Source organism: Cynoglossus semilaevis, chromosome 2, assembly GCF_000523025.1.
Source record: "Cynoglossus semilaevis isolate Cse_v1.0 chromosome 2, Cse_v1.0, whole genome shotgun sequence".
Classification (NCBI taxonomy): Eukaryota; Metazoa; Chordata; class Actinopteri; order Pleuronectiformes; family Cynoglossidae; genus Cynoglossus; species Cynoglossus semilaevis.
Genome location: NC_024308.1, coordinates 19,816,312 through 19,830,784, shown reverse-complemented (window position 1 = coordinate 19,830,784; position 14,473 = coordinate 19,816,312). Strand labels below are relative to the sequence as shown.

At 37.0% G+C, this 14,473-nt stretch overlaps 1 protein-coding gene across 1 annotated transcript in view; it reads left to right on the top strand.

Moving 5' to 3' along the window:
- Positions 1–1,878: 1,878 nt before the first annotated feature.
- Positions 1,879–14,473, top strand: part of LOC103376826 (uncharacterized) — a 38,662-nt gene continuing 26,067 nt past the window's right edge. The window contains exons 1-7 of the mRNA XM_025054217.1: positions 1,879–2,230; positions 3,831–3,872; positions 5,331–5,404; positions 6,452–6,520; positions 7,478–7,577; positions 9,241–9,379; positions 11,610–11,675. Coding sequence (XP_024909985.1) covers positions 2,074–2,230; positions 3,831–3,872; positions 5,331–5,404; positions 6,452–6,520; positions 7,478–7,577; positions 9,241–9,379; positions 11,610–11,675 — 647 coding nt within the window. The 5' untranslated portion in view covers positions 1,879–2,073. The remainder of the gene's footprint in view (positions 2,231–3,830; positions 3,873–5,330; positions 5,405–6,451; positions 6,521–7,477; positions 7,578–9,240; positions 9,380–11,609; positions 11,676–14,473) is intronic.

Sequence of the window (14,473 nt, the reverse complement as noted above, 5' to 3'; positions counted from 1 at the left end):
CACAGTCATACGTATGGACGCTCTGTGGGTAGATACCTGGCTTTGGCTTACCTGAAGACCTGGTGGAAGTCGTGACACTCAGATGGCACTCCGGAGAGGTCAGGTAAAGAGCTGGAGTTTACGGAGAGGTACAGTGGCTTGGTGTAGGCACCGTTGGCAGGTGCTCTACTCCAGAACGGCCCTGGTGACCCAGTTAATGTGAGGGTCGTCAAGACGGAGCCATGGATACCCTAGAATGAACGATGGGCAGAAAGAAAGATGATAATCATCATCAACAGAAGAAATGTAATTTAGCTCACAAATTGAAGGAAAATTGTCTTTAGGTCATTGTGCGCTTCTCCAAAAAGTAATTCCTCTATTAAAGCGGGGCTAGGAAAATACTGATAATGTTGAAATCCCTTCAAAAGAATACTCAAGCTATCTGTATTGCAGAACAGAATGAATGCATAGAAAAGGTACCTTCCAAGGAAGCAATCCTCATAGAACTCTGCTTAGAAACTGCTGTGCAGGTATCGCTGACTATGCCTAGTTCCACTGAGTTATGAGCAAGTACTTGTCTGACTTTCAATGATTTGTTCACAACTTCAGGGTCAGAAATTTACTCTGTCATTTCGTTGAAGATGAGTGGTGTAAAACTTAGCTATTTTGGGGAAGATATGATGAGGACTTTGCTGAAAGGCACTCTGTTGAAAAAGAAATTGTCACCAAGAGAGTCCTTATCTACTGTTTCCTGTGCCCCAAAAAATCATCTCAGGGTCAGAGTTATCTGCTTCTGTCACTTCCGAAAATTTCGAAAAATAACAAAGTTGGTCGCCATAGCAATAGTATCAGTGTTTAGATATGACTAGATATGACTAACACAGTCAGGGTCAACAGTAGACTTCTCACCCTAGCTTGTGTTAAGCTGCTATGGAGAAGCGCAAAACAGGGGGTTTGACCATGCTGTATAGCTTTACAATGAAAACATCACCAGGAAGAGGATTTTTGAGGTACTCCTGGGAATGACAGGGTTTTTTTTTCATTATAACCTGAATGGATATTTAACGTAACCTTCCCTGTTACCTCACCTCATGTTCTCATTTAGTGTAAATCCATCCTATTTCCATGTTTGTTGTTGATGGTTTGGCTCTAACTGTTGTTTTGTTGGATGTTTAGATGCATTTCTACTTTCCTGTTGATTTGTATTCTGTTCAGGCTTCTCCCTTAATTTCTCAAAAAGGTTTTGTTTAAAAAGGTTTTGTTTTTAACTAAACCACGAAACGATGTCTCTATGTGAGGATAATTTGCCAGATCAACACCTTCTATTGGTGAGACAACCTCTCTGTCAATCTGTCAAAAAGGGAGGAAAAAAAGAGGGAGGAATAAAACGTTAACTGTCTCAACGGGTTTTTCCTCCTTACAAGATAAATAAGCAGTATAGCTAATAATAGCACGTTTCAATCATTTTAAAAGATTCCATTCAGCGTTACACAAGCATAGTGACCAGGTTCGATCTACCGAAATGCCTCGCTCTTTCAAGAAAGTTGCAGTGGGAAAAAAAAAAGCGCCTCGCTCTTTCAAGAAAGTTGCAGTGTGGGGGAAAAAAAAGGTCTGCTTCTGTACTTTACTTTTAAAATATAAAAGTAAAGTACAGAATGAAAGCTTTTTCTATAAGCTATAAGCATTGAGGTCTCTTAGGTTTAAATAATTTTTTTTATTGTAGAATTAGGGAAATAAGTAGGTCGCACTAAATTTTCTTCATTCGTTATTTTTTTCCGCACTAAATTTTCTTCATTCGTTATTTTTGTCCGTTAATTTTTAAAAACAATAGCTGGGCCATTACATTTATATAATATCAGTTGTAATTGTTGTAATTCTTTACATTTTTGTTTGGTCTTCTTCAGTTTTTAATTTCAGTGACTGTATGTTTGTGCTTATTCGTGTCATTATTTATTTCGTTGTTACTTTATTCGAGCGTTTTTGAGCTTTTTACGTTTGACTACTCTGTCAGGAACGCGCATCATCCTTAGCACCACGTGCGTTCGCCACGTCAACACGGAAGTTGGAGGGAGAGGAAAAAGGGGTAGAGGGAGGATGGAAGAAATGAAAATGATGGCGACCGCCGCAGAAGAGATTAAAGAGCCACCGTGCCATTGTCCCGTCGTCGACACGAGCCCGAGCTTAGTGTTCTTCACAGTGAGGCGGAAACATAACATGAAATGGAAGTCACGTTTCATTTACCTGCAGTGCTGTGAGTACCGACACACCACCACAGTGACACGTCACACACCGGCACCGGAAGACAGAGACAATAACAAAACGCGCTGTGCGGGATACAGATAGATGGAGGACTGAGTGAGTGAATCCAGGACATATTCACGTACAGTAAAACAAAAAAAAATACAACAGGTACAGCTGTACACTTGCAAATATCAGGTTATCCTTGAATTTTTATACCACGTTATGTGTACAGTGTAGTACTTATGTATGTGGTTTACTCTAAATAGGAATTTCCAATAGATGACCAAAAGCGAGATTCTGGGGTCCGTTACTTGTCGAATACGTCAATAAGTATCATAACCACGAATTATCAAGTAAGCATAACACAAATTAAAGCCGTTTTTTTTCTTTGTAAACGCAGGAATTCATTATTTTTCCAAACCTAAATAAGGTCACGACACTGTTTTTAGCTACTGATTGCATCTCCACCCACTTCCTCTCTATTAAATACCTAATTTGATGATATTGTAGCAATGTGCAGAACAGTCAAACACTTTAAATTGTTATGTTTAATTAAGTTAACTTTATGGCCCCAGACATGTTTTTTGAAGTAATTGTTCTGCAGAAAAATTAAGTTCTTGCTCATTATTTTTATCTATGACATTGTCATCTAATGACAGATATCTGAAAAAAGAAAAAAAGTTTAATTTCTCCATGTACACAGAGGGCAACGTAGTATTTTTGTTGGAACTCTATGAAAAAAAATACCATGGTTATCTGTAAGAGAAGGCTTCCATTTCATAAAGTTAAGCAGTGTCAAAAATATATTTTATATGTTATTCAAACTATAGTTCTGTATAGTACATATAGGGTTGGGAACCTATATGCTGATATTCAAGTAAAACATTACAGAAATCATAATTTAAAAAAAAAATTAAAGGGAGTACTGGTAGATCATGAGGAATAAAAATAAAAAATGTACATATATTTTTGTCCTGTTTTGAATGTGTCTATTAACATTGATCACAGATGTGTGGGTTTGTACTGGTCACTTTTCTTAGTCTCACTGTTGTATTTCTGTCTGTGCAACATGATTTATCAAGTTATTCCATGACATCCAAGGGCAGCTGAGGGAAAACAGATTATGAAAAAGATGATTATGACATTTGTAATTAGCGTTGCCATATGTCTCCTAGCCATTTGTAGAGGGTCGAATAAAGAGGAGAAAGGATAATTGATACGAGTAGGAAAAATGATCGGGCTCATTTAAAATGACAGTGATGATAAGAGGTCTATTTAGTGCAAGTGATGGATTTAAATGTGACAGAAAAGTGACCAAACATTGTCAATAGACCTATCAACATGAAATGACAAAGGCGCTCCTTAATGGTGTTAGCTGTCATCTTTTCAAAGTGGATTGTCCCACAGCTGTTGTAGAGTGTGTGCGCGGGATTTTACAATATGGAAACGCAGTGGAGTACATGAACTGAATCAGGTTTCCTTAGCACAAGTTTGCATATCGGATGAAAAATAATTATTATTGTCCCTTTCATTGGTGATTTTTAAGGTTTGTGCAGCTTGAATGTAGTTGGTGAATCGATTTAATTAAGCCTTTTTTTTTTCCTTTTCAGATTTTTTGACAATTGCAACAATACTGGGAACTGGAATTTTAGGTAAGTACATGCATTTGCAAATTTGAAGTGGTAATTCCAAACACAAATAAATGATATGTTTTTGCTTAACTTACGTAGAGTATGTAGACACTTGATTCCGTACCGTACATTACACTTACACTACATACATTTAGAATTAACTTAACTTACCTATTTCTTCTTTTTTTTTCACTTGATTCCGTACCGTACCTTACACTTACACTACATAAATTTAGAATTAACTTAACTTACCTTTTTTTTTTTTTTTTGATTTGTATGGTTTCTTTATCGGTCACCACACTCAATATTTATTGACAGTTTCCTGTTTTATTTCCATGGTCATCATGCGTTTCTTCTTCTCTCTACCATTCTTACCACTCACTCTTTTAGGACTCATTACTATTATGAAGAATAATGCACAAAATAAGAGAGAATCACGTAAATAATGCAAACACAATACGAAAGACTGGCGGGAGATGCGTACAGGAGTCGACGAACACGTGAAGTGAATGAATGTGGCGGCTCGGCCACCTAGCGTCGGTGTCTGTTAGCGTGCTCGTATCTCAAATCTTTACTTGTATCCCGAAGCAAAAACATGACCCGAATGCTTGCTCATATCTTGAAATACTCGTATGTCGAGACGCTCGTGTCTTGAGGTTCCACTGTATAAGATCTTTCAGTATATTGTGACAGTGCACTAAAAAGGAAGCGAATATGTTTTGGTACAGTGATATTTTTTTTCCACAATATTTTTTGTTATTGTAACTGCTACTACCTTTTAAGTTGTATTTGCTTTATTATTATGTCATATATATTAAATAGGGTTGTGCAACAATTAAAAATGTTACTATAAACTATACTTTAGTTTCGCTTTGTTTACAACAGTAAAGATAATATTTATTTTAGTATATTTTTGCATTGTGTTTCTAACAACCGCATTAAACATGCGAAGCAATTACAGCATATTTTTTCCAATCGCATTATAATTCAGCATCACATCTCAGTTCATACGTACAAAGAGAATCTTATGTTTTAGATCACAGACTCAGTGGTCTATACAGTACCTTCTGTGTGAAGGTGTGGGTAGTTATGTTTGAATCATTTTATTCTTGAAAAATTGTCTTGGCTTTCATTGCAGGGGCAAATTTAATGAAGTGTAGTTTACACCAGAGAGATTTTTGTAGAGGTGGAAATTACACGGGACATTACATTTAACTACTTTGTTTTCAGCAGGGTCTTCATGTAGCTTCACAAAAGGTGGAGCCCTTCCAAGTTAATACTTGTTAAATCACTTAGATCTCATATTGAAGTCAACACCTTCCATTAAATTTTATGGTAAGTTTGAAGCAGAACGAAAAAGGAGGCTCTGCAGCAGAGGCAAAGAGAGCGAGAATGATGAGTGACAGGGAAACAGAAAACGTCTCTCGTCAAATCAACATGTGTTTTCACTAATGCTGACCCCACTCTGTTCATTTTCAGGTCTTCCAGTAACAATTGCTCATTCCGGGCTGGTGCCTTTTCTTATCTCCTTCCTCATTGGCTTTTGTGTGCAGGTGAGAAATCGTGTCACTTAAAGAAACTCATTTGTTGTCATTGCTATGTAGGTTTTAAGTATTTACTTTATGTGGTTTCAACCCTAACCTTAACAGTAAGCACACACACAGTGGGATGTTTTGGGGGGTTTTTTTCATGCGAAATTTTAAAAACAAACAAAAATAATTATTATTAATAATAATAATTTATTATCTTTATTGCATTTAACCTGATTAGTTGCATACTGTATGTAGTGAGAGTAGGCAGCAGCTAGAAGAGAACCTAGAGAGGTGGAGGTTTGCACTAGAAAGAAGAGGAATGAAGGTCAGTCGCAGCAAGACAGAGTACATGTGTGTAAACGAAAGGCAGAACAGTGAAATAGTGAGGCTACAAGGAGCAGAGGTGGTGAAGGTGCAGGAGTTTAGGTACTTAGGATCAACTGTTCAGAGCAGCGGAGACTGTGGAAGAGAGGTGAAGAATAGAGTACAGGCAGGATGGAACAGCTGGAGAAAAGTGTCAGGAGTGATCTGTGACAGAAGAGTGTCAGCTAAGGTGAAGGGAAAGGTTTACAGGACAGTGGTGAGACCAGCCATGATGTATGGTTTAGAGACAGTAGCAATAGGCAGAAGACAGGAGGAGGAGCTGGAGGTGGCAGAGTTAAAGATGCTAAGATTCTCTTTAGGAGTGACAAGAATGGACAGGGTCAGGAATGAGGTCATTAGAGGGACAACACAGACAGGAAGGTTTGGAGAAAAAGCTAGAGAAGCCAGATTGAGATGGTTTGGACATGTGCAGAGGAGGGACAGTGGATACATTGGTAGAAGAATGTTAGAGATGGAGATACCAGGTAGGAGAAAGAGAGGAAGGCCAAAGAGGAGATATATGGATGCAGTGAGGGAGGACATGCAGATAGTTGGAGTCAGAGTAGAAGATACAGAGGACAGGGAGAGATGGAAATCAATGATCTGCTGTGGCAACCCCTGAAAAAAAAGGGACAAAGCCGAAAGAAAAAGAAGAAGAGTTGCATACTGTATATCAATGCCTATATGTCTTCCTCTGTTGCACAGGCGCTGCTTATTTACCTGTTTGTTGAACTTCTTCAAAAGTGTCAGGTGGTACAACTGGAGTCTTTGAAGGTAACTTCTTTTACAAATACTGCCACAGTACGAACTGTAAAACGAGTTTTTCACAAACTTTGTTTGCACTATTTTTTTTAGTATAGGGTGAGCTAAATCCTTGTGGCCATACAAATTATAGACTGAAAACCCAATTAAATTATTGGGACCATGTATCACATTAAACTGTAAAGGTCTGTTCATTGTTTGGTGACAGTAAAGCGAATAATATGTATCGTTGTGATTACCCAAGCTGAGAACACGCTAAAATTACGTAACACCGTGTTTTGTCTTTGCCTATAAGAAGGATCGGCATGTGTCTGAAGTTGAGATTTGTTGGTGAATGTTCAGATGTTATTCGTATCCCACGAGATGGAGAAATGTGTCCTGATCTGCCTCACTATATTTTATATAGTGTGTTGTTCTTGTCATTTCAAAATCGGTAAATATTAGATTGTGATTACCCAAGCTGAGAACACGCTAAAATTACGTAACACCGTGTTTTGTCTTTGCCTATAAGAAGGATCGGCATGTGTCTGAAGTTGAGATTTGTTGGTGAATGTTCAGATGTTATTCGTATCCCACGAGATGGAGAAATGTGTCCTGATCTGCCTCACTATATTTTATATAGTGTGTTGTTCTTGTCATTTCAAAATCGGTAAATATTAGAAGTTGTGATGGGGCAGTGGTGGCTTAGTGGTTAAGGAAGCGGTGTCACAATGACATGTAGTTCACTTTCCTTATTCATATAAAAATATTTCTGTGGGAAATGTGGTAGAAGTAGAATAGGGAAAATGAAACTATACATAAAAATAAAAAAAAACACGTAATAATAGGGAAAATGAAACTATACATAAAAGAAAAGAAAATAAAAAAACACGTAACTGATTTTGACCAGGTGTTTAGCAGACTGACAGAGGTCAAACATGGGATAGGTGAAAAGCATTTGTCTGACCCTTTTTAATTTTTTTTTTGTAGAAGGCTGCCTCTGAGTGTATAGTGCTAGATCAGGTCAATGTGCAACATGCTACTCTCACGGAGGATGAAGACGAAGATGAGAGCGACAATGCAGAATCAGGTAGGGGATCAGGTCATTTTGATTCTTCTGTAATCTTACTGTTGGTCAAGCCCACAGGTGAATTCACACAGCAATTGGTGATCTGTCATGATACTCGTTTGTATTCGGTAGAAAAGGTCACTGAACCGTCTTGGTTACTGGTGACCTGTTCAGATCACATGTTCAGTTTCAATGGCACTCTATGGAATCTGCATTAATTTGACTGGCTGAATCCAAAATATACATACCATTTTTGAGCTTTAGCTGTCATCATTACTCCCCACTAAAGTTCCCCACAGAGCTTAATACAGTCTACATAAGCTTATAATGATTTTTTTCCTTGTGTGTCCGGCTTAAATAAATGCTCATTATTTAAAAAACACAGCAGTTCATAAATGTTCCAATTAAATCAGCCACGACAATAGAGTCATTATTAACTGAGGGTTAGTGTTCGGGACTGAAAAAGCTTGTCGGCAAGGTCTAGACAATAGGATTTAGGAGTAATTAATTAGATTAAATTGTGCAAGTTAAGTTTATAAGGACACAATTTTTTTTATCACATCACCTCTGCAAAACATGAAGGAGTTGATTCTTTGCCTTTTTCCTCGGTTTAATTAGTGAGAAAAAGGCAAATTCAATACAGGCCTTTGCAGACATTCTGGAACAACTGACTAAATTGTGAGAAAAAGGCAAATTCAATACAGGCAGGAACAACTGACTAAATAATACTGAGAGTATTTGGTTTAGACAATTATTTCAAATAAAATGTGAACATTATTGTAATTACTAGTTGTTGTTTTAGAAAGAAAGATTGCATTCTGTTAAGTTCAAATTCTCTTCTGATTTCTGCAAACCATCTTATAATAACATCTACATTTAGAACCTTTTAAAATGTACTAATGTAGTACAATATAGTGTTTCTAGCCCCACCACTAGGCACTTCTTTACCTTCCTCTTTAATTCACTATAAACAACTTCAGTGTTTTTTTAAGTAACATACAGTTTAGTGGCAATTTTTGGTTGAATTACTCTTTTAAAGTTTTACTGTCAGGGTACACAGGAATGATCAGAAAGATCAAAACTACCATGTTGACAAATTCTATCGAGCTAAAGTGCTTTTTTAAATATTTAATTTTCAAACTCATATCTTTATCCTAAAGGCTGTCTTCAGAGAAATGATCACAGATGTTTTAAGTTATCAAAGTTATCGAAATAATCAAAAGAGTACGCTTGTATTTGTGTAGTGTCTGAGCTTCTAAGATAGGTCAGATATGCCAAATCAGGTCAGTTTATTGATTATTTATACAGCCCAAATTCACAAATTAACATATTGGTCTCAAGGAACAGTTTTAAAATCAGAATTATAATCTATTCTCCTAAGAAAAATATAGCAGTGGAAAGATGGAGAAAATGTATAAGATGTCTGTGAGGTTAAAGTTCTAAATTAGTGGGAATCAAATTATAATTTAAATGTAAAAACATGTCAGTAACATATGGCTTCATTCTTGTAAATTAAATGTAAAAACATGTCAGTAACATACGACTTAATTTTTGTAATTGCATTCTTTATTCCCAAAATAAAAAAATAAAAATAAAAAAAATGATCATGGTCAGTGGTCCAGTTTCATCAACTTTGGTTTACTGTCACACCTGACGACAGTATCCATCAATCTGATTTTGTCAGATACAGGGTTGCTGCAGCCAGAGTCCGTTGATCTGCAGAACCAGGAAGAAGACCTTCAGCCCAACCTTCATCTACTTGGCCAGCTCTTCCTCTCAAGACCCATGAGTCATGCATTCAACTGTATCCTGCTCTTTCAGTTGTAAGTAACATGGCAATGATTTGAATGAATGAGGGATGGTGTGTTTTAGTGATGTATGTGTTACAGTAGGTCATGGTAGGAAAGCAAGATGGACCCAATTGCAGCACAAGAGACTCTTCAGTGTTAGTCAGGTTTATTAACACTGCAAAAACAATGCATCCTCTTCCCCAATACTAATACTAGGCCAAAGCAATTCACATTATTTGATGTGCTAAAACATAGGCAAAGCGTAGGCAAATCTAATACATTGCCTTTTGACATGAAATAAAATACAAGGTGTGCATTATGGAACCATTGCCAATCTAGCATCACCATACAGAAACAAAATTTAAACAATTTGTGGACATTTTACCAAGTATTTGTGTAGTATCAGGAAGCTGAAAACAAACTAACAAACTATATAGACAGACGCCATTTTTGGAAAAAGAGCTTCAGAATGAAACTGGATGTTATCACTTTCCTGCTTGGTGTATTACCCTCATTTCCCTCAGAGATGTACCACCTATGTAACATTGCCGTACAATTTTTGGCATATTTATTAAAACCCAGTCCAAGGAGGTATTGTGTTACGGTTCAGTCGAAAGGAGGACCATGAGTCGACACAAAAACAGGAGGAGGAAAGTACATGCATTTATTACGGATTGAGAATGTGCAGATGTAGGTTGAAACAAACACCAGGGACTGAGGCGACGGAGGCAGGGGAGCTGAAGCAGGGGCGCAAGCAGGATTCCCACTGCTGTCAAGCGGCGGCGAAATCAGAGGGTGGCGATGGCAGAGCTGCTGACCCAGGAGCAAAAAAAGGTCCAGCACTCCCGAAAAACAAGAACCAGGAACTGCAGAGAGGCAGGCAAAAATGACCAGAGTTACAAAAGCGAGAGTTAAAAAACCCAGGCAACCAGACTGTCAATCCCGGACCTCACAGTTCCCCCATTCCTCCAACGGGTGCCTTCCTTGTGGAAGTTTGAGATGTAAGATCGGAGAGGTAACCAGGAGTGTTCCTCTGGATCGTATCCTTCCCATTTCACCAAATACTTCCACCCCCTGCCTATGCATTGTTGCTGCAAGACATGTAGGCTGGATGATCATCCAACACTCGGCTGAAGGAGGTTAGGCTGAAGAAGACAGACGACCGGAGACAACTGGTTTGGAGGTTAGGCTGAAGAAGACAGACGACTGGAGACAACTGGTTTGGCCTGAGCCTTTTCTACCTTGCAGGTCATGGATTTCTTCCATCTTGTAATGTTAACGCAGAAAACAAACTCCTACGAAGGTTTTAGACACTGATTCCTAAAAATGAAACCTATATTTAAATTCGACAGAGTACATTTAAAATACATCTTACTCTTAATATTAATAATGCTTACTTGTCTCCTGTGTTGTGCTGTACATGTTTTATGCGTGTTGTCCAATTATGTGCTAACTGGGGCAAAACTAAGCAGCCTTGGCGGAATGTCTTGTTATCAGTGTATAAGCAGTCTTTTACACCTGACCGATCGATAGCTCTCTCATTGTGCTCAAGGAGTTTTAGTGTTTGGTCAATGCAAAAAACTGTAGAACACGAACACACACAAACAGTTTATTGACTATTTCTCGGCTGTTTATGGTATTGAAGCGAAATGTATGAAAACAACATAATGTAATGTTTGAACATGTGCAAAATACATGCCTCTGTACCATTAGAGTCATGTGTAATTTACAGATTATTGGACAAATTTACCAACTACAGTAGAAAACAAAACAAAAAAACCATGTCTGCAACCAGACTGTCCAAGTTCAAAAACAGTGTTCAAAGCTGCTCCTGGTTTGTTTCTTGTCGGCAGTAGCCAATTTAGATTGACCCAGCCATAGTAAACAATCTTTGTCCTCATGATTTATGCTTGATTTGTTAGTATTTTTGGATGGCCTTTTTAACAAATCTGGAAAAGAGGTGTACTGCCTTAAACTAGTTTACAATCAAACGAAATTAAATACGCTGTTATTTAGATAGGAGGAAATAGAAACTATTGTTCAAACAGTAAATATATCCATTGTCCATTCAAATGTGTTCTTTTCCATTGTGACTTACTAGCATTTCTTTTTCCTTCAGCCTTAGTGTTGAAGCAAATGAGTTAGTAGGAGCGTATTAAAATGTGACTTTCTACAAGTGAATTAACAGGAATTGTTGAATTATCAGTGTTTGGTAATCTTCTGATGCCCTTTAACCCTTTTAATTTTATTTCTCTTTCATCAGTATTTCTATTGGGACCAGTTATGTCCTCGCTGGCAGTGAGGCCTTTGCTGCTCTCCTCAATGTTAGGTAAGTAAGTCCCATGCACTGAAACGGTCAATAAATGGAAAAGGATAACTTACCTTTGACATTGGACACATAAGAACATTTTGTATAACAGTTAAAGGTTTGATTTGTTTTCAAAGCAGATTCACAGGTGTGGCGCGTCCATATGCTCATGTTAAATAATTTAGCTGCCAATCACACCCAGTGCCTATTCATGCTCACTCTACTTTTTATATCGATCTGGGAATAAGACCATAAACTCAGTAAAAAAAAAAAAATAAGAGGAAAATGGTAATGGGTAAATACATGGAACTGCAGTAGTCCTATCTAGACAGACGAATATGTGGATAAATTATTTAAGGTCTCTATGGTATAGTTCTTTAATTAAAGATAAAAAAGGGAATGAATGTAGAAGGAGTAATAATTTTGTGATGTGATTTCATGCAGAATGAGTGATTTTGAAGACGAGTTAACGACATAAAAAATGTACAAATTAGGGATGCACCCATTGTGAAATATTTTTTTTCTTTCTGTTATTTATCCCCTGTTACACAGAAACATTGCTGAACTATTTTTGAATTCCTTCACTGTTCATCATATTATCCTTGAATGACCATATTCAGTTAGACGAATTCATGACCCGAAAACAACCTTTAATATACATTTACTTTTCAAATGTCCAGTGAGATTTGTTGTGTTAAATGGCTTTCTTCCCCTTTCTTCCCCCTCTTGAAATATCAATGGAACATTACATTATTATGTATTGTAAATATGCATAACATAGATCTTTCTCAGAGAATATAAAGTATTGCCACACATACGACTATTGTTCTTGCAGAGCTATGATTTCCCAGTTGTTTTTTTTTTTGCCAGTGGATGTGTTGATATTAAGCCTGTCAGTCATGTGGTTCCCATGTGGAACTGGAGCGAGAGAGAGAGAGAGAGAGAGGGGTTGCTAGTCATCTGCGGTGAATATAACGAATAGCTTTTTTGTTTTGTTTTTTTTATGCTAACAATGGCCCACAGTAGCTGGGAGACACAACAATATAGTGTGATGCTGATATGTTTTTAATTCAAAGTCGGTGAATGGCATCTGTATTCCCCAACATCGACTGATACTAAAATTCATCCAACACAAAATACATGGTCACATACAATTCGACGAACAACTCGGATGAGGGTGAGTTGTAGATGATTGAGTGATGACATCTGTAATAACAGCAAGACAAGAAAAAAAAATGTTTGCATTACTTGTATTTCAGCGACTGCAGCATCTTAGAGATCACTTGAATTATCCGCTCTCATAGTCTCATACTCTTATCTCCTATTATATTTTAAAGACAGGTATTAAATGCACTGGCTTCCAAAGTATAGATAATAGATACAGAGGAAGTCAAATAAACACAATTTATTGTCACAATAAATGCTTTTTTTAAAAAAAATGTTTTCTGAGAAACAGGGCAGATACACAATGTGTGTGGGTGAGATGTTTCATTGACCCGCGGACCTCATGTTTGCAGTGCAATATGAAAACAACGTTTTAACTAATATTCATCAACATACTGGCAAAAATGTTTTTGAAGCATTACGGTTTTTAGAACTTGAGCTGATTCAGTCATGTAAGTTCAAATATGGGTGGCAACTGGCACATAAAAAATTCTTCCTTTTCGCCTCCTCAGGGCAAGTAAGCCTTTTGTGTTGTATATTGATAATCCTGACATTATATTGCAATATTATGTATGCACAAGATGTATCAGGGTATAACAAGGAAGTTTCACAGAGTGGACACACACGCCTACGCACACGTAACAATATTTAGGCCAGCCGTTTCAGACAGCGGACATTTACTTTGTCATGAGTGGTAAATGCTGTCTTCAAATAATAGCATATGCACTCTATCTTGGGAGATGCATCAGTGTGTTGTGGGAGTGGTAAAGGCAGGAGTTACTAAAGTGAAAAAACCTCAGACTGACCTCCTTTACACTCTTACATCCCCCCCTCCTCTTCCTTGTCTCTAGTGACAGCAATCAATAAGTAACTGTAGTTCTGCACATGAAACAGCCCTTATCTTAAGACTCTCCAGTGCAGAGGAGTGAGTGCATCACTGAGTACAAAAAGGTCTAAAGCATTAGTCTAAATCGAGAGATTCGATCATCGCGTTGACTGAATCTTAGCCGTTAACTACGAATATGAATATTGAATCTTAAATACTAAGACGAATGTTAAGCTTAATTCAACCATTAAATACCAAGTGTTTGATTGGAACTAACTGTCGTTCGTGCAGTGCAGCTACCGCACAATTCCAATCCAATTTAAATAATGTCTTTGCCTTAGAACTCTTTGAAAACAAATGACTTTCTCTTCTAATTTTTTGGGGGTTTTTTTGCTTTCTTTCAAATGTAGTTTTTAAATTAATGATATAAAATATTTAACCTGAAAAGAAGCATTTTGTTAGCAGGTATTATGTAATAATCAATGTTTACATACATATTACAAACATATTACAGGTATATACAGTACATATATACACATACATATATTTATAGTAAGTTTTTAAATGCAATACGATAATTGTCAGTGTTTGTTGATGAATGATTTAACATGAAAAAAACACATTGCTCGGCCCTTTTATATATGTATGTATTTATATTTAATCTTCCATATAGGTGAGGTGCAAAAGAATATACCATGCATACATACCTAAATTAATACTTGTATTAATTTTATTTGAGTATTACATATTTGTGAGAATTTAAGATATATGTTTATGTATGTACTGTATATAGACTGTTGCAATTAAACTAAAAGTCCAAATTAATTGT